This window comes from Lontra canadensis, unplaced genomic scaffold (assembly GCF_010015895.1).
Source record: "Lontra canadensis isolate GAN:19392208 unplaced genomic scaffold, GSC_riverotter_1.0 scaffold67, whole genome shotgun sequence".
Taxonomy (NCBI): domain Eukaryota; kingdom Metazoa; phylum Chordata; class Mammalia; order Carnivora; family Mustelidae; genus Lontra; species Lontra canadensis.
This window is the reverse complement of record NW_022631061.1, coordinates 4,336,620-4,356,715: the sequence shown is the minus strand read 5'-3', so window position 1 is coordinate 4,356,715 and position 20,096 is coordinate 4,336,620. Positions and strand designations below refer to the sequence as shown.

Genomic DNA, 20,096 nt, shown 5'->3' with positions numbered 1-20,096 from the left:
CCTAAAATGCACAGGACAACTCCCTACAACAAAGAATCATCTAGACCAAAATGTCTACAGCGTCAAGGTTGAGAAAATCAGAGTCAGCTGAAGAATACCAGGGTATTGGTGGTATAACCTAGAATACTGTAATAAAATTAAATCTTGACACTGGTATGAACCATCAGCTAACATGTTTTATAGATTCTTTTATTCATTTACTTAAGAAACAAATATTTTTGAGATCTCCTCAGATTCAGACACACAACCCTTCAGATACAGAGTTCAGTACGGCCGTGTCTATTGGGTGGGGTGCTTGCAGGAGCGAGGGGGGAGATGATGCTGGAGAGGAAGCAGGAGCAGCTCGGGGAAGGGTCTACAGGCTACCCAGGGAAGCAATACAGCAGGGAAGGGGTTAACGGTGTGTGTTCTGGAATCAGAATATCCAGTTCAGTGTCTTGCCACTTGTTGCTTACTAACTGTGGGACCTTGTGCTACTTAGTCAATCTCTCTCAGCCTCAGAGCCTCATTTGGGAAATGGGGACAATTACTGTACTTATATTTCACGAACTTGTTGTGTGGTTCATGAAGATGACCCACATACAGTGTGTAACACCACACTGAGTGTGTAGCAAGCACTTAGTAACTGGTAGCTATTGTTAGAAAAAATGAGCTGTATCTTGAAAGATATAGGGGAATAACATGATTAGCTTCACACCTGGGGGGGGAAAAAAGTTAGGCAGGAATATGGAGAATGCCTTGGAGAAGCAACCAGAGTTGGGGCAGAGACCAGCTAGAAGGTCACTATAGTGTCAGGCAATAGGTGGGGGCCAGGTGGGTGGCTGACCCAAGGTGGAGAAGTAGTGAGAAAGGGAGACAGATCAAAGACACCAAGGAGGTAGAGTTTCCAGCACTCAGCAGCCCGGAGGCGTTTAATGTCAGAGAAGAAAATGGCTGAGTCACTAGGAGCCCCCACAAAGAGGGCAGATAGTATCCTCAGTGAAGGGAAGAAAACACTTGGACCCAGACTGTATAGGAACTTCCTCAAAGTCCAGGATGCCAGCCAATGACTTCTAACCCTTAATCTAAACAAGTCTGGTACAGTTCTATGTTTTTGAATAAACACGATTTCAAAACTTGAAAAGCAAATACTTTTCTTATTCTCTAAAGCATAAAGCACACTAATTGGTCCAAGTCTGACACTTAGAAACCAGGCAAAAACTTGTTAATGAGCAGATACATATCAAGTCAGGAAAAACATATCTCCTGTCCCAAAAGCAAGTGATGTTCTAGGAAGATGCCGAGAAGGATGATCTAAGCTGATTCTTCAGGTTAGACCTAGCCCACTAAGTCTAGAGCTCTTACAGGGATGGGATTACAGTTGCTGGAGGAAAACACAGAGGCCTTTACCTTGAGCTTCCAATTAAGGACTGTCTATGGCAGGAATTTACAAACTTTGTGTTTTAATCAGCAGCTCTATTTTTTTCCCAGCAAATTTTAAGTACAGCACAAAATCTGAGTTGAAGCTTGGGTAAAGGGCCTGAAGCCCACCCCTTTGGGGGAAAACAGTAGATGCACCCTTGAGTCATTCTGCAGCCCATGGCTTAAAAATACTAGTTTATAAAGCAAACAAACAAAAATGCTAGTTTATAAAAAAAAACCACTTGAAGTCATCTTTCCATCTTAAGTTTGTTATTTCTATTTATTATACTCATAGCTATCTATGGTCCTGAATATTTTAGAGAACAAGCTTCTATAGATGACTCTCAGTGGAAAGCACTTTCATAAAGGTGAGCTTCAGAGTCACATGGGAGCAACTTAGTACATCTGAATAATTTTATAGTGTAAGGTACACGAATCAGAAGGGAGTGACTTCAAATTCACAAACCAAATCCAGTACCATTATCAGAAGAAAAAGATCCATTAGGAGAAACAGCCTTTTCTGGACTGCTGCAGGATAAACAAAAGGTTCTTAGGAAGAGGTAAGGAACCAGCTGCCCTAGAGTATCGCCAAGGGCAGCAGAGGGAGAAAAGGGTTTAAAGTGAAGCCCAGGAGACAATGGTTTCCAAAAGGAGGGATCTGCTGACAGGTGGACGGTTAGCCTTTGGAATAGTTCACCAGAAGTGGTTGGAATGTCTTCTCTGCAGGTATCAAAGAGTGTACTTCCATCTACGTGCAGTGCTCTGAGCTGTACTCAATTAAAATAAAATACATTAAAAAGTGGTTTATTGAAGCAATATATGCAATGAGACTAGAGTTCTCAGTAAGCCACTCAGAACAACCAGCCACCTTCCACCGTACAGACCTAGACTGAAAAGCAAATGGCAAATCGCAAATGACAAGTATTTTTTGGGTACCACAGAAGACTGTGGAATTCTGTAGGCACTATGTCATAAATTGCCACAAGTTATAAGGAAACACTGCATAAAAAGTGTTTATCTCCCATTTTGAATCAAACCAATGACATTTCTCACTGCCATTTGGCGGCAGGAAAATTCTGTACATTTGGGCAACCGACTTTCCTCTTCTGAAGTTCAAATCTCCTTCTCCAAAAATAGGAATAAATATGTGCCCAGCTTTCTTAACATACTGTGCATGAAAACGTATTGTACATCAAGGCATCATCTGTTATTCAAATGTAAAGATGCCTAAAAATAATAACTAACATTTGCTGAGAGCTTACTGTGTTCTAGGCACTATGTGAAGTGATTTATGTGCATTATTTGATTCTCACAACCTCATAACAAATTATGGAAAGAGGAGGGCAGACACGGAACAGCAACCCCTCCGTGCATAGGTAGTGCTGCGGGAAGCGACAGAGGACGGGAGCCTGTAGACTGTTGAGGGAGAGGTCCTTCCTGTGGTCAAGGGACAGAGCAGGAAACATCTGGGAGGACAGTCAGAGAAAAATGATACCTACGCCCAAAGACACAAGTAACCTCCCTTCTATGTGGAAAACCTCGTGAGCACCCAGACAACTGGGAAGGGCAGGCTCTGTGAGAGCAGGAAGGAAATCCTCCCCAGGGATCTTATTGTGATGTCAGGAGGGCCTGTGGAGCCTTCATGGAGCCTAAGGAGAAAGATTCCTCACATGTTGCCATTAGAAGTGGGCGGAGCAATACACAAAAAATCAGAAATGTAGTAGTTTGGATAAAGGGGTTTGCCATTTCATTCCATACAACAGTGTCATGCTAAACACACTAACAGAAGTCTGAGGTTAGAGTGTCTGTGACATTTAGACATTATCTGAAATGCTGGGAAGGGGCCTTGGGGGACATATCCCCTCCTTATTCAGGGGACTGAGCTGAGGCATGGGGACAGAGAACTGACATGAATGTTGGTCTTATTTTGCCAGTTATAAAGAAAACCAAGGAGCACGTGGGTGGCTCAGTCAGTGAAACATCTGCTTTCGGCGCAAGTCATGATCCTGGGGTTCTGGGACAGAGCTCTGCATTGGGCTCCCTGCACAGCAGGGAGTCTGCTTCTCCCTCTCCCTCTGCCCCTCCCCGGCTTGTGCCCTCTCTTTCTCTCAAATAAAATCTTTTTAAAAAATAAAGAAAACCAAGTTTTTCTGCAGTAACAATGTACTGCAGGATGTAACCATGAAGCATCTGAACTAAAAGGTCTCATACCTCTCTGACTAGACTGTATATTGCCTCAAGAGTCAACTCGGTCCAAACGGGAATGGACTTCGTCCCCACAGTGTAAAGAATACTATAGGCTGGAAACCCACATTTACTGCTGTTGAATTTCTCCGTTTTGTCCTCTGACCCTCTCAAGGAGATCTGAAGGGACTCATTTTCTCACAGGTTAAGAGGACCCAGTGTGTAGGTCGAGCCCTCCATTATCTCTCCCTTGAGGAGAACAGCCTCCAACTTCTTTTAAAGTTTATGGAAAAGGTCTCTTCACAGGCTTGCCATATAAGCACAGTCATTTTCTTGATTTCTAAGCCTTGAACCCTCAAGAATGTTTATTTGCTCTTTCCCCTCATAAAAACAGTCCCCATTGCTTTGAGCTTTGTAAGAATGTACATAATAATAAACACGATGCACCATAAATAGCATGGACATTCCAACCATGTCTAACAGAATTCCCTTTGGCATGCCTGGCACCAGGGTTTTCTGCAGATCCAGGCGTCACTGGATTCGGTGATCAGAGTGATCCAGAAGTAAGAATCCCCCACACAGTCACAGCAAAATAGTGTCACAGACTGTACCTGAATGCTGCATGACATTTAAAAAACTCAGTATTTCAAAGGCCTAGTACACATAATCATCCCCAATTAAAACTTCACTGACATCAGCAAACTTTCCTTCTGCTTAAATTTAACTGATAACTTTTTCCCTGCTGACACATTTTCCCTGGATTAACCAAAGCGCACATCTGTGACACGTAGCCCTCTCCACAATCTTATGAAATAGGCGATATTATTCCAGTTATTTAAAAAGATTTTATTTCTTTATTTGAGAGGTAGACAGAGAGTGAGTGAGGGAGAGCAGGAGCAAGGGGAAGGGCAGAGGGAGAGGGAGAAGCCGACTCCCTGCTGAGTCGGAGCCCAATTCACCAGGACCCCAGGATCATGACCTGACCTGAAGGCAGACACTTAAGGATTGAGGCACCCAGGCGCCCCAGTATTATTCCAATTTTATCAGGGAAGAAACTGAAGGCTTAAATAATTTGCCTAGATCACATGGTTAGGAAGTGGCAAAAGCAGGGAGGCAAAATTCAGGATTTCCAAATGATTCCATTTCATTCCCGGATTTTGCTATTTCCTCCAAATCTCCTAGATGGTGTTCTGCCATTCTCTGGTGGCTCAGAGGCCATGAGGAACAGTCTTCTGTCCCTTAATTTCTCACTGCCATGTCCAACCCCTTCACTCAGCATCCCCTCTCCTGTGCCCAGCCCCTCCCCTGTCACCCCTGGCTCAGCGATGGGTTGCTCTTACATTTCTGGGTCACCTTGGCACCTGACACCTGCCTCTCAGCATTTCCTTACTCTCTGGCTTTGCCAGCATCTTGAGAGACTCAATATTATAGGATCTTAGCCTCTTCTTCCTGAGGTTCCCTCACTCCCAAATAACCTTTTTTTCTTATCCTTTGGGAATCTACCCTTCATTCCTCCTTAGGTCCTCTTGCCCAGAGCTGGAAGTCCCTTTGTTATCTGGGCTTATGGTTCCCTCTTTTCCGCTGCTTCCCTACTTCCAGTGATTGTGTTCTTTGCTCACGTTCTGGTTGTTAGCCTGAGGCAAATTAGCAGTCTAGGCTGCCAATCTTTTAAATTCATAATCTAAAATATGTCCTAAACATGGAATGGAACAGAGAAGGATGCACAGAATGGAGGTTGCTGATGACAGGAAAGGAGAGGTTACACGTAGCGGTGACCAAAGCCAGCAAAAAAGGTGGATGGCTGTGCTCAAAGAGTACTAGGGCTTCAAACAGTGGCTTTCAAAGTAATGGATCTCCAGTCATCCTCACAAGCCAGCCCCGTCCTGTGCCATCAGTGACTGGAAGGAAGAAAGGGGCAGCTGTGTCTACGCTTGGAGGGCAGTAGGCTACAAATGACATTAATGGACCAGAGAGAGTGATCAACAGGAATCCAAACTGGCCATCCAGCACAGAAGGCATGGTGACCACAATGAGCAGGAGCGTGGTGCTCCGTGGAGATACTCGGAAGCCGTTGGGCGGACACTGGTGGTCTGTAGTCACATGGGACCAGGACTTGGGTTATTCTGTTTGGATACTGATGGGAAGGGTGCTCTCCAAAAAGGGCTAGCAAATGTGGGTACACAAGCTAATGCATAAAGCATTAATATTTGTTATCCTTCTTTTGGCTTTCCTCTATTCCACCATTATCAGATTAAGGGCCTAGAATATTTTTTATCACATTATTCTCTCTCTTAAAACTGCATCAGTCCAAATGCCTCAGCTAATAGAAAAGATAAGCTGAAAATCTACCTCTCCAGTCTTTTTTTTTTTTTTTTTAAGATTTTATTTATTAAATGTCAGAGAAAGAGAGAACACAAGCAGGGAGAGCATGAAGGGGCAGAGGGAGAAGCTGCGCAGGGAGCCCAATATGGAACTCGATCCCAGAACCCTGGGATCATGACCTGAGCTGAAGGCAGATGCTTAACTGACTGAGCCACCCAGATGTCTCTACCTCCCCAGTCTTATTTCTAGTTTTATTATCATTGACTTTCTAAATTCCCTCTTCTTCTTTCCTTCCTCCCTCCCTCCCTTCCTCTCTTCCTCCCTTCCTTTCTTTTTCTTCCCTTTCTCTCTCTCTTTTTTTTTTTTTTCAAATTAAGGGTGATTTTGTTCTTCATACCATTCCATTCAAACGCCCCATGTTTCTAAGGATTTCACATTCTAAATTGCTTTTAAGTAATGTCGCTTTTGATTTTAAAGATACACATAACTGTCAACTAGAACTTCTTATCAACATGAGAAAAATGACACTTATTTCACTATAACAACATAATTTCACTTAAATTAACTTGAGGTTCTAGTTGGACTGCACGTTCTCATGGACAATGTTGGGAGAGTGATATATATATAACTTTTGGCAGCTTTCTGAAGCACTAAAATTAGCTAAGGATCTCCATTTCCCACCTTCTTGGCCCTCTGGGGGTCTGTGGGCATCAGACTGGGAATCAGACCCTGCATGAACTCTTCTCCAGGCAGATTTATCTCATTTCCTGGCCGCATCTCTGTGTTTCATGGTATGCTTTTCCTTTCTGAACCCTATCTCAAGATTCACCTTCTCCCAGGACTGATCTGCTGACTTCCTCAGTCCCCAGTAATCCCACTACCCACTGAACTCACATATCACACTTTTTGTGCCATTAGTTTGTACAGTTTCAGGCCTTGGATTGCCAGTTACCTTATGTGCTCATATATTTGCTTCTACATTGGATTTTAAGCCCCCTTGAACATGGGGAGAAAAACATACACTTTTAAAATTCCTCCTTGCTTATACATAGTACCTAGAATAATGCCTCATTTAGTAAAGATTTGTCAATTTTTAATAATCATTCTTTTTTTTTTTTTAAGGAATCATGACAGATTACAATCAATTTAATCAAATACACCCACAGCAGTTCTCACCTAGCCAGCAAGTCAATAAGTTCAAGTTTTGACATCCCATCAGGAAGCAGTCGGGGGATAGCAGCAACACAGGTCCTGAAAAGATCTATTTTTGGCTTTCTCTCACCCCTAGAATTTGAAAACAAACATAGGTTAAAGGCTACAAAAAGTTTTTTTTAAAAAATCAATCAAATATGTGAAAAAAGACTAGAATCCATGCCTTCTAAATCACTGTATGGTGTTTGCTGTATATTATTCTCAATGTTTATGACCTTTAGAGCATGGCCAGTTCTAAGAGAATGTACAAAGATTTGAATCTTAGAGGTATATATCCAAAAGGAGAAATGCCAATGTCAACAGTATGCCATTCAGCCAGTTTCCCTGGGTTTGGTCCCTGTGAACTGCACTTAAACCACTGAATTCACTGACATGCCCAAATGTACCCACGTGTGACAAATACAGTGCAGTCATTCCTACACTCAGCATTTAAAAATAGGATTTTAGTGGATACAAGGAATGGTGCCTCTAACAAGCATGACATCTGGAAGCTTCTCTCCCTAGTAAGTTATGCTTGTCCTCTGGAGTCCCTGCTGTCATTTAAAAAATTAAGTGCTTCCAAAAATAAGTCTTTCATAATGTCAAGTAAAATCCTGTAATGTATATAGCTGTGCACACAATTCTGAGTTTTAAAATTACTCTGATGAGCCTGACCTCTATGGAGATTCCTTCCCTCTTTTCATTGCCTTGGGAATATGAATGCTTGAAGCCAAGATAATACCTTCTACATTCTGTTGTAAAATCTGAAGGACCACTACATTTTATGACAAATCATTTCGATTTTTAGTTGTCCAAATAGGTAACTGATTCTTTTTTTTTTTTTTAAGATTTTATTTATTGATTTGACAGAGAGAGATCACAAGTAGACAGAGAGGCAGGCAGAGAGAGAGAGAGGGAAGCAGGCTCCCTGCTGAGCAGAGAGCCCGATGCGGGAGTCGATCCCAGGACCCTGAGATCATGACCTGAGCCGAAGGCAGCGGCTTAACCCACTGAGCCACCCAGGCGCCCTAGGTAACTGATTCTTAACCACATATTTTATCAAGAAAAACTACACTACCCATCATATCCTTCCAAGAACCTAAGTGGTGAAATATAACAACATATTTAAATTCTGATAATTCAGTCTTCTGAGAATAAATATAAAACTGTCATGAAATTAATGCTATTGTAGGACACAAAGACAATGATGAAAATGCAAAGTTGGATAAAGTCATTCTTTCTTGGAATAGTAACTGTGGTCAGAATAGAAACACAGCAATTGGAATCTGCCCTCTCCATAACCAGATGGCAATTCTGCTTTTTAGCATGGCTTTGTTTAACTTTGTTAGGAATGAATACAAAACTGCTTATGTGAAAAATAACACATATATGTTGACTTCTCAAATACTCTGCTTTTGCAGAAAGTTATAGGATTATCTTCTCTCCTTTTCCATAGTCCTTTTGGCATGGAGTGCACGAGGACTGGAGAAGGGGCTATTGCACACTGGTTTATGATCAGCTGAAGAAACGAGAAGTTTTCAGGTGACATCCCCAAAGAGCTGTACTGAGTTAGAACCTAGGGATGGCTCCTAATTGTTCATTTGCAACATGGTGAGTCGTTTAAATAGTTCTCCTAGCTTGCTCACCAGATGTTTTAAGCAGCTGGCATTATTTGTTGGAAAACAGGTGACCCCATTGACCTGAATTTGTAAGGCAAATTCCGCCAGGCTTCCAGGCTGATAAAATGAGCCTAGATTAGAAACTCTAATGGGTGCATTATTTCCTTTTACTACTGTAGTCCTTGCCCTCTGGGCTTTTAAAGATTTATTTATTTATCTTAGACAGAGAGAGAGTGTGTGCATATGAGCAGGTGGGGGAGGGGTAGAGAGAGAGAGAAAATCTCAAGCAGACTCCCCACTGAGTCCAGAGTCGCAGGCATAGCTTGATCTTACAACCCTGAGATCATGAGTCAGACACTTAACTGAGTCACCCAGGCTCCCCTTTATGGGCTTTTATAGGAAGTGAACCCCCAATAGCAGAATTTCTATGAACAGATACTGTTATTATTTGCTAGCATGTGCCACAAAGGGGATGAAGAATGGAAATAATGCAACCATAAAATGTTAACATTCAAGTTTATACCCTAAGCAGGATATGGGAAAGTGAAGGATTGACTATCAACTCCAAAGATGATTTCTGTTAGAATGGTGTGGACCTCAACTGTCTCCTCCCAAATGCTTATGATTCTCTAATGTTTCTTTTTGTCATTGGGAAATGTAGCAATGAATTATTCTCCACTCAGGCATCCACCTTAAAATGTAGCAAGGAAAGTATTCCTAGTCCCATTTGGGGGCCCTAAGATGAATAGGGAAAAGTAAAGAATCATCTTAGAAAAAGTTCAAGGTATTGGTTAAAATAAAAAAAAAAAAGTTTGAATATATTGTTTTGGTCTGACCCTATTGTACGATCTCTTTTTTTCCCCATTTTTAAAAATTATTTTATTAACATATAATGTATTATTTACCCAAGGGATACAAGTCTGTGAATCATCAGGCTTACACATTTCACAGCACTCACCATAGCACATACTCTCCCCAATGTCCATAACCCAACTACCCTCTCATATGATCTCTTGATCATAAATATCGTTTTCCTTTAAAAGCCTTTCTTTACTAATTTTAGGGGAAAAAACTATAATGCAGAAGTTTTAAAAACATTTCTTATATCTTTTACATTATCAATTGAAAATTGCTTTAGTATTAGTATTTAGTATTAGTATGTACTAATGGGGTTAAATTTGATTGACAATCTGGCAATATGTGATGTAAGAACTGGAGATGGAGACAATACATATAATGTTATTCATCTTTGTCAACTTCAATTTTTGTGATTTATTTAAATGTGATCATTTAAAGCAAATGAATGGCAAGCTGCAGGATAATATGCATTGTAAAATCCCATTTTTGCACAACAAATGCATATGTACATATATTTGTGTACAAATATTGTGTATATATATTGTGTACACATATTGTGACAAAGGGAAAGTTCTGGAAGGAATCACACTGAGTCAAGGAATAGTCGCAGATATCAAGTGGACCTCTGAGGAGGGGGTTTACCTTTTAACTTTATAAACCGCTAAATGTGCATTTAATTTTCAGCATAACAGTATTAAATGTGCATTTAAAATAATTTTGTATGTTTTACTTTGTCTTATCATGTATTGTTGCATCATACTTCATTTTTCACATGCTGCCATTGTAATAAAAATACACACCCACAATATGAATTTCCCTGTATAGGTAACAACCTTTCAACTAACTGTGGTTTTTGGAACTAGAGATGCTGAGGAACAAAGGAAAGTTTCCCCATTACATTTTAGGGAAATTATGCCACAGGTGTCAAATATAACTTAATTCATAGTTCAACAACAAAGTCTGAAGTCTTTTAAAATGTAAACTTATCACCTAATCCTAGGTCCTGCCATCATTAATCAAAAACAGCAAATTCAAGTTGTATGAGTCTCTTCTGCAGAGCTCTAATTACAAAGCTACATCTTAGATTTTGGCTAAGAACATCTGATTTCTACATTCAAAACTACAATTTTTTTTTTTTTTTTTTTAAGATCCAGTATTGCTGTGACACGGTTGCATAGAGATTATTAGGCACATTTAACTCTCACAGTTCAGGAACGGTCACTAGACACAAGCAAATTTGATTTATAAAGATGGAATGTCTGTAAAGTGGGGAAATCATCATAGCACACAGGTTGTGATAGACCTCAGGAGCAAAGTCTCCCTTCTGGAAAATGTGGACCAGTGAAACAGACTTGGGGTCCATTTTTGAACTTACTGGCCTAATGATACTTGAGACATATGTGAAATAGATCAATCTCAGGTTTGACCTTATTTTTCGAGTTAGTCAAACACTGTCAAAGGACATTTTTACTATCCTTAATACTTCATAGAACTCTGATGCTAGGAAGAGGAGAACAAATACAGAATATGTGGGAAGAATAAACGAGAGAAATCTCTGCTGGTACATTCTGGCTAATTAACAACATAGTCCTCACTGTACTCACGTGATCATGTCTTCGGGTTCTTTGTTTAGCATCTGAACATTCGTTAGCATCATACACCTTCCTACTTCTTTATCAAGGTGCCTTAAAATGTTGTCCACGGCTTTTCGTACTTGAGAGTAATATAGTGACATGCCTGGAAAACGTGCATTGTAGTTACATCTTTGACTAAATCCATCAAGGAATGAAATCCTAGTTTGTTCATCCTTTATGACATGTTTTTACTGAAGACCATCTATGGGTCAATGACTTCATTAAGCAGATCCTAATTCAATCCCTTTTCCATAGAACTCTTAGCATAGTGTCCTGGACTTGGTGGATATGCACCAAATAATCACTTGAATTTAATAAATAGAAATTCTAATTCTTCAGAGGGAAATATTTTCTAGAAGAGTGAAAATGAAGAGAAAATAAAAAGGTTGACTTTTGAATTTTTATGTTTTTGGGTAGTACAAGAAAATTCACCATCGTTATTGATTATATAAATAAAAATTAATTCTCATTTGGGGTTCAGATTGTAATAACTATTATTCTCTGAAACATATGTGTGGATGTTTTTTTACTAAGATAAAAATGACTTCACAGCATAAATTTTAAAATGAAGGAAAATATATTTTAACTATGGTATTTTTACTGTTCTCATTAATTACAGTGTCAATGTTCTACTATGAAAGACATGTATAGCCTATGTAGTTCATGTACATATATGCGTTTTATATATTTATGTGTGTAATACAAATGAAAAATTGTTCTGTATTTAAAATTTGTACTCTAATGAAATAATTGTTAATGATTATTTCTCATCCATTAAATCTGTCTGAACTCATTTGAGCATTGCCTAATTAAAGATAAATATTTTAAAGTGAAGAAGTCTCCTCAAATTTCCCTAGGGTCTTTGACATAAAAATTATTTAAACAAAGGTTGTGGTAGGTTTCTAAATTCAGGGATTCAACAAGGAAGAAATCATCTCTTTGGATTAAAATAGCTAAACTAAAAAGAAAATAATCTCATGTGGGCTAAACCCACAATATAACCTGGAGTGTGTGGGATCTGGAATGTTTAAAACACAGATTAAACTAATTTTGCTGGAAAAAAAAAAAAGAAGGAAAAGAACTATAAAAAAGGAACAAACTAACAAATGAATATTTATATGGTTGCTTTATAAACAGGGTTATCTACCAAAGGATACAGATGGCTTAGAAATTTACTGTAAAATGTAGATAATCAATATTAGGAATTTGAAAAGACCAAAGATAAAAGTCTAACATTTAAATGGCAAAATGTTTACCAGGAAGTTCCAGGAAGTTTAAAGGGCAGTAAAACAAAGCACAGCATGAATCAATCAAAACAATGTTGGAATGTCTTACCAGTTACTTCTACATTAAATTTTTTTAACAGTGTATCTCACTGAGGGTAATGATCCTCTGGTCATTATAAAGACTTCACAAGGTCCAGCTTTAACACAAGTTTGAGACCCACCTATCATTTTGGCTTCTTCCTCAGTTAGCGTTTTACTCAAATACGTTTTCTTCACTCTCAATGTGTTTCCTGAAGGGAGAACAGCTCCTGTCACTGGCATGGGAGGCTCACCATCTTTCTGCTGCAAGCTATCTGCTATTACTAAGAAGGCCCGTAAACCAATGTTCATTCTCTGTAAGAGATAACGTGTTCACGATAAAAAGAAAAACCCAATTATTGTAGTCGCATTAAACAATCAGTCTTTGAGAGAACTTAGCATGGCTTGCTATCCGCATTAGTATGAGAAAGTAATTTAAAAGGCACACGACTTTAGGTCAAACCTACGAACCTAAAATTATGTTTCTGTCACTGTTTGTTGGTGCACCACCAACCTAAAATTATGTTTCTGTCACTGTTTGTTGGTGCACCACTAGAAAACCAGCAGAAAGATTTTCACCCTACTTGGAGGGTATATGTTTGAGATGATCATACTCATGCTGTTTTGGTGCACCTCAAAGGGAAAGGCAGCCATCTTCTGGAGCAGCTGCAGCTAAAGTAAACTGAGGTAAACAAGGGACTCATATGTCTCCTGGATGGAGAGAGAAGCCACATGTGTTAATTCACAAAGACTGAATGAAAACAACAGGAATTCCAACTGTGAATCACAAAACAAAGACGGTCTGCTCTGAATTGCGGGATGATGACTCTTGATTCAAAAAGACTGGCAAGTTTGAAAATGAATTTTAAAAATTCCATGCCGCTGAACTTGTTACTGATAAAACACATGGGCTTAAAAGAAGAAATGCCATTCTGAACCAGATCATTATCTTCCTCAGGCTCAGGTAAGGGATAATATTGGCTCTGAGAGGTGACTCAGTGAGATAGTTGCTACCAGTAACAATGTCTTAAAATGTCAGAAGGTACTAAAACATCTGTACTTCCTTAACAGCCACGTGTAACGCATTTATGCTCATATTTTCATCAAGTAATATGTGAAAACATATTATAGGAAGTAATAAGTTTCCAAAGTAGGCTCCTATCTAAAGCAGAAAATAAAACTTATTACTATCAACGAGATAATCTACTGAGTCCCTAAAAGGTATCCAGAACTGTTCATTAACTCTCATTTTTAAAATAGCCTTGCTAGGAATCTATAATTATTCCCATTTGTCAGGTGAAGAAAGTAGGTAGAAAGCCAAACGTCCAAGTCAGGTTTGTCCAAACTGTCTATTTTGTGGTATATGATTATATTCTATAACAAAAAATAATGTTCTATTCATTTTGAAACTGTTCAGGCCCCAAGGAAAGATGATATTTCAGCTAGGACTTGAACATTTCTCCGGCTCATTTGTACTGATGCAATGTGTACTTTCTGATATTATAGCCTTTAATAATATTCTCTCCCCAGTTTCTAGAATGAAAGAGCACTAACTTTAAAAAAGTTAACTGGGAAAAAAAAATTAACTGGGCATGAAAGTCCATTCATTTCCTCATTTATTTTAGTAGTTCATGAAATGCATTCTAGGCTTGTGTATTCTTCTCAAGACACAGCAATGTTTTGGGTGAGGAAGTAGAATGTTCAACTCAGGAAATGTAATATCAGTAGAAGAGCCATGGATTGACGTAAATGGTCAAGCTTCAATTATTTGCAAGTGGTATAACCAGTTTATGAACCACCCCAGCCAGTTGTCTCAGCTTTCCTTCTCTCAGGATAACACTAAGGGCAGAAGTAAGGTGGGATAGTTTGGGACACATATTTTTCACTTCATTTCATAAACAATTCCTTTTTGTATTTTATATAGTTCTGCATTGTACTGCTCCCTTTTTATTATCTGTTTGGTCTTAAGAAATTATTTAACTTTCCGAAGTCCAAGTTTCAGCTTCCTTTCTGTAAAAGGAGGGTAATAATACCTATTGATCATACAGGGCTATGGTGAGAATTAGTGCTCTTGCTGGTAATTATATATCTGTAGGTTAGAATCTCTATTTTTTATTATTTTTATTTATTATTATTATTTTTTAATTTATTTGAGAGAGAGAGCATGAGAAAGCATGAGAAAGGGAAGGGTCAGAGGGAGATGCAGACTCCCCGCTGAACAGGGAGTCCTATGCGGGACTCAATCCTGGGACTCCAGGATCATGACTTAATCTAAAGGCAGTGGCTTAACCAACTGAACTACCCAGGTGTCTCTAGAATCTCTCAAGTTTATTGAGACATAATTCACACAGAGTAACACACACTTTTTTGTTGTTGTTGTATGGTTCTTTGAATTCTGAGAAGCCTATATGGTCAGGTAAAACTGCCATCAAAGTCAAGATATAAAATTATTTCCAATATCCCAGAAAGTTCCCTTGTGCCTCTTTACAGTCAGTGGAACCCCCCACCAACCCAGCATCTGACAATCATTGTCTAATTTCTGCCTGATAGTTTTGCCTTTTCCAGAATGGAATCAAACAATACATAGCCTTTGTGTTTTGCTTCTTTCATTTAATGTCAAGCTTTTGAGATGCTGTTGCAAAATCAGTAGTGTGTCCCTGTTCACTGCTGAATAGTATTCCACTGTATTAAGGATGTCTGACTTGTTATGCACTTACTAGTTGTTGAACGTTAATTCCTCTCCTATTTTTAGTGGCTGTCACTAAGTTGCTATAAATATTCATACACACCCTTTTGGGTTTTTGGAGTTTTAATCTCTCCAGGATAAATACCTTGGGGTAGAAAAGTTGGATCCTATGGTAAGTGTATATTTAACCTTAAAAGAATTGCCAAACTGTTTTCTAAAATGATTGTGTATTTTTGCATTCTCACCAAAGTAGTATGAAATTCCAAATGCTCTAAATCCTTCTCAGCACATCTAACTGTGGTTTTAACTTGCATTTCCCCAATGGTTAACAATGTGGAACATCTTTTTATAAGTTTTTTGGTCATTTGTATTTCTTCTTTGGAGAACAGGCTCTTCATTTCACCCATTTAAAAAACTGGGTTGTTTATTTTTCCACTGTTGAATTGTGAGCGGTCTTTATATTCTGGGTACAAATGCTTTATCAATATGTGTTTTACAAGTATTTTTGCCCAGTCAGTGGCTCTATGCTTTAATAACAGTATTTATTAAAGTGCAGACATTTCTAATTTTGATGTTTATCAATTTTTCTCTTTTGTAATTTATGATTTTTGTGTCCTAAGAAATTTTCACCCAACCAAAGTCACAAAGATTTTTATCCTGTGTTTTCTTCTAGAAGATTTACAATGTTGGATTTTACATTTAGGTTTATTATTCATTTTGACTTAATTTTTGCTCACTGTGCAAATTATGGGCTGAATTTCATTATTTTGCAAGTGGATATCCAATGGGCCAGCACCATTCATTGAAAAGACTACACTTTATTCATTGAAACAACTTGAAAATGTTGTTGAAAATAAACTGACCATCTATGCATGGATCTTTTTCTGGATTCTCTATTCTGTTCCATTGGTCTTTACATTCACTCTTCTGCCAGAATGATACTACTATAGCTTTATAGTAAGTTTTGAAACCAGGACATGCTAGTCCTCCAATTTTCTTTTTTTTTTCTGAATTATGTTGGTTATTCTAGCTCCTGATAGTTTCCACATAACTTTTAGAATGATTTTATTGATTTCTACAGAAAATGCTATAGGGATTTTAATTGGGATTATTATTGGGATTAGAGTTTAATACATAGATTAATTTGGGGACAACTGAGCTTTTTGCAATCTTAAATATTTCAGTCTACAAACAGTATTTCTCTCCATTTATTTTGGTTGTCTATGATTTTTCTCAAAGTTTTTTAGTTTTTAGTATATAAACCTTACACATAATTTGTTAGATTTATTGAGCTTTTGTTTTCATTGCTATTGTAAGTTGTTCAATTTCTATTTTTCATTACCATAATACAAAAATACATTGATTTTATATATTTATCTTTTTTTTTTTTTCAAGTAGGCTCCACACTCAACATCACAACCCTGAGATCAAGAGTCGCATGTTGTTTTGACTGAGCCAGCTTGGAAGTCCCTATATACTTACCTTGTAACCTACAAACTTTCTAAAATGATTTGTTAATTAAGTAGGTTTTCGGTAAATTCTTTGATATTTTCTACATAGGCAATCATGTTGTTGGTGAATAAAGGGAGTTTTATTTCTTCATTCCCATTCCATATGCCTTTTATTTCTTCTTTTTGCCTCTGGGACTCACTAGGACCCCAGGTCCATGTTATTTTAGGTCAAGGCAAGAATGAGAGAAATGGATGACCTAGAAACTTCTCACAGATGAGTAAATTCTTATGATGAGGAGGATGCATATAGGAAACCATCTTAGTCTGAACTAAAATGAGACATGTAACTGGAAATTATTTAACTGTAAAATGGTGGGACACTATAGACTTTGTAGTAAGAGAATCCTTTACATCTCCAGGCCTTGTTCCACAAGCTATTTCCAGAGCACTACTTAAGACACAAATTGCATATATCCCTTGAGAAACTGTGCCCTAAAACTCATTGGATCAAGTGTGTGAGTCTGCTTTATAGACTATTCTCCCCCTTGTGTGTGTTATTGAGGGGGGGTCATAAATATGCCTTTAAGCTTCTAATTACCAACTACTGATAAACTCTCCCATAACCGGGCGCCTGGGTGGCTCAGTGGGTTACACCTCTGCCTTCGGCTCAGGTCATGATCTCAGGGTCCTGGGATCGAGTCCCGCATCGGGCTCTCTGCTTGGTGGGGAGCCTACTTCCTCCTCTCTCTCTCTCTCTCTCCCTGCTTCTCTGCCTGCTTGGTCTCTGTCAAATAAATAAATAAAATCTTTAAAAAAAAAAAAAACTCTCCCATAACCCTACAAGCTCAAGAGAAATGGAAGGAGATACTCAAACATCTTTTTGTAGTTGTGAACATTAAAACCCCCAAATTTCCAACTGCTCTGCACAAAGAGGGTAACTAATCACTGACTGAAGAGTTTGAGGGAAGAACAAAGGGTAAGTTTTATACATGGCAATAATGATGGTAGCTTTTATTATGTTATTTTTAGACTAATAACCTGGAAATTCTGAGAACTGTTGAAGACAGTAAAGCTATGACTCCTGAGAAGTGAAAAATATTTTGAGAAACTTCCCAGCCAGACAAGGCTCTTTACCACAGGGTCCTGGGTCTTATTCCAGCCCAAATGCCCTGGATTTTGTCCCTCTCGCCTTAGCCTGCTGACCCTGGCTGCAGCCATTTCATAAGACTGCTATATCTTTGGACACCAGACAAAAACTTCCAGACTCCCATTTTCGGGCTCCTCCATGTATCCCTAGATACATGGCAACCTTAGCACCAAGAAGAGAATACAGACTGTTGTGGGAAGAAGCATAGGGAAATCAGGAGACCTGGTTCATTTTGCTGCTAACCAGCTGCTGATTTTGAGTCTCTATCCTTACTGACAAAATGAACAAGCCAGACAAAATCACAGTGATGATGGGAACACCCTTTAAAACAGTAACAATAATAACAACAAAACTTCTATGGTTTTTATTTTGTTTTTGGCTTAAGAGTTTGTAGTGTCACAATATCATAAGTATTCCATGAGGTGATGTAGAAAAGTATTTTGTTCATTCTATTGGCAAAAAAGCTAAAGTTCAGAGAGATAAATGTCATATAGCTAGTAAAAGTGGTAGAGCCTGTGTCAAGTACAAATCTAATACTGCTGTCTTCTGGTTCAGTGTTCTTTCTACAATATCATAGGGAAAGGACTGCAAAGAGGCAGCTTGCCAGGCACAGTTCTGTTGGTCCACAGTGTTGGATAAAGATGATGTGGTCTGTATATACAATGGAGTATTACTCAGCCATCAAAAAGGATGACTACCCAACTTTTACATCAACGTGGAAGGGACTGGAGGAGATTATGCTAAGTGAAATAAGTCAAAGAGATAAAGTCAATTATCATATGGTTTCACTTATTTGTGTAATATAAGGAATAGCATGGAGGACATTAGGAGAAGGAAGGGGAAAATGAAGTGGGGGGAATCAGAGGGAAAAACAAACCATGAGACACTAGGGACTCCGCGAAAAAAACTGGGGGTTTTAGAGGGGAGAAGAGTGGGGGGATGGGTGAGCCCAGGGTGATGGGTATTAAGGAGGGCATGGATTATGCGGAGCACTGAGTGTTATACCCAAACAAGGAATCATGGAACACTACATCCAAAACTAATGATGTGCTATATGGTGACTAACATAACACAAATTTTTAAAAAATGAAATAGATTAAGGGAAGGATAATAAAATACACTACACAGTATACACATAAAAAAATAAAAATAAAGTTTAAACCTGAATGTGCTTTTCATTTGCATAGGTCATGCCAACTGTGTGTCATACCCATTATTTCCATGATCTGTCTGGTCCTTGAGGTGTGATGCTGTCACAGAAACATATATTCATACCTGATTCAATTTCACTAGATTTTAGTATTTTATTATTTCACGTACTCATTCTTCTCTGTTTCATCACTTTGCAATACTCAACTTGTTAATCTGCATCAAAATAGTTATGTAACTGACCATTTAAATAAGTACTGACTAAATGGACCTGACTTGGAGTGGCAGATTATCTCTTTGGGGCGAGGTTTACTCTATTATACAAGAATCCAATATGGTAGCACACCCACCTACCATCATTCTAAGTTTATTCATTCAAAACCTGACTTCTGAAATTCCATTATCCATACTATTTAGTCACATATCATGGACAGAAACAAGCAGAAGACTTTTTAGAGAAATGTCCTTTGTCCTATTCCCCAAAGTTGCGAAGTAAAGGTATGGCTCTGTCCATACATGCTCTGTTGGAAGTACATAAAAGGATCATTCATACCTCTGGATTGAGACTGAAAGCTTTTGCTGGTTTTCCCACACAAAGAAAATCAAAAATAATTTCTTTCATTGCAAAATCTAAACGTTCCTGTAGTGAAAAAGAGAAAACAAAACAAAGATGTTAAAATACAAGTTCAGTGCGAAATGTCTATTTTTATTCTAAGCACCAAATAGGTGGCTGCTAAAAGAAGCAAGACACTGCTCAATTTCATGCATCAAGAGAGACCCTGTAGGAAGACCGTGCCCACTGGAAGCTTGGGTGAAGCTGCCTGTTTTCATGGGGTGTGCAAGGATGCTTTCATTATATAATATGTGGAATTAGCCCCTAAAGCATGGAATGGCTAATGACAAAACAAAAACAAAAACAAATCCCCCCAAAATGAAAACCCCAAACACCTGGAGTGTCTGGGCTTATCCACAGTCTCAATACTTCCTCCTTGCGTAGCAAACGCTGATAACTTCTTGAAACTCAGTTTAAAATGTATTTTTAAAAATACCACTGCAAAATGACCATTTTCTCCTATCCTCTAACATTTCAAATCTTTTGGCTCATATTTTAATGGACAATTCTGCAAGTGAAATGAATAATCAACAAATA

The 20,096-nt window shown here is 38.5% G+C and overlaps 1 protein-coding gene across 7 annotated transcripts in view; it reads right to left on the bottom strand.

Annotated features, from left to right (window-relative positions):
• FRY (FRY microtubule binding protein) overlaps nt 1-20,096 on the bottom strand; it is a 331,529-nt gene that overhangs the window by 117,398 nt on the left and 194,035 nt on the right. For all 7 annotated transcript variants that reach the window (XM_032880008.1, XM_032880011.1, XM_032880009.1 and 4 more), the window contains 4 exons: nt 19,500-19,586; nt 12,657-12,828; nt 11,180-11,312; nt 7,084-7,191 (listed from right to left, as the gene is read on the bottom strand). In XM_032880008.1, coding sequence (XP_032735899.1) covers nt 7,084-7,191; nt 11,180-11,312; nt 12,657-12,828; nt 19,500-19,586 — 500 coding nt within the window. The remainder of the gene's footprint in view (nt 1-7,083; nt 7,192-11,179; nt 11,313-12,656; nt 12,829-19,499; nt 19,587-20,096) is intronic.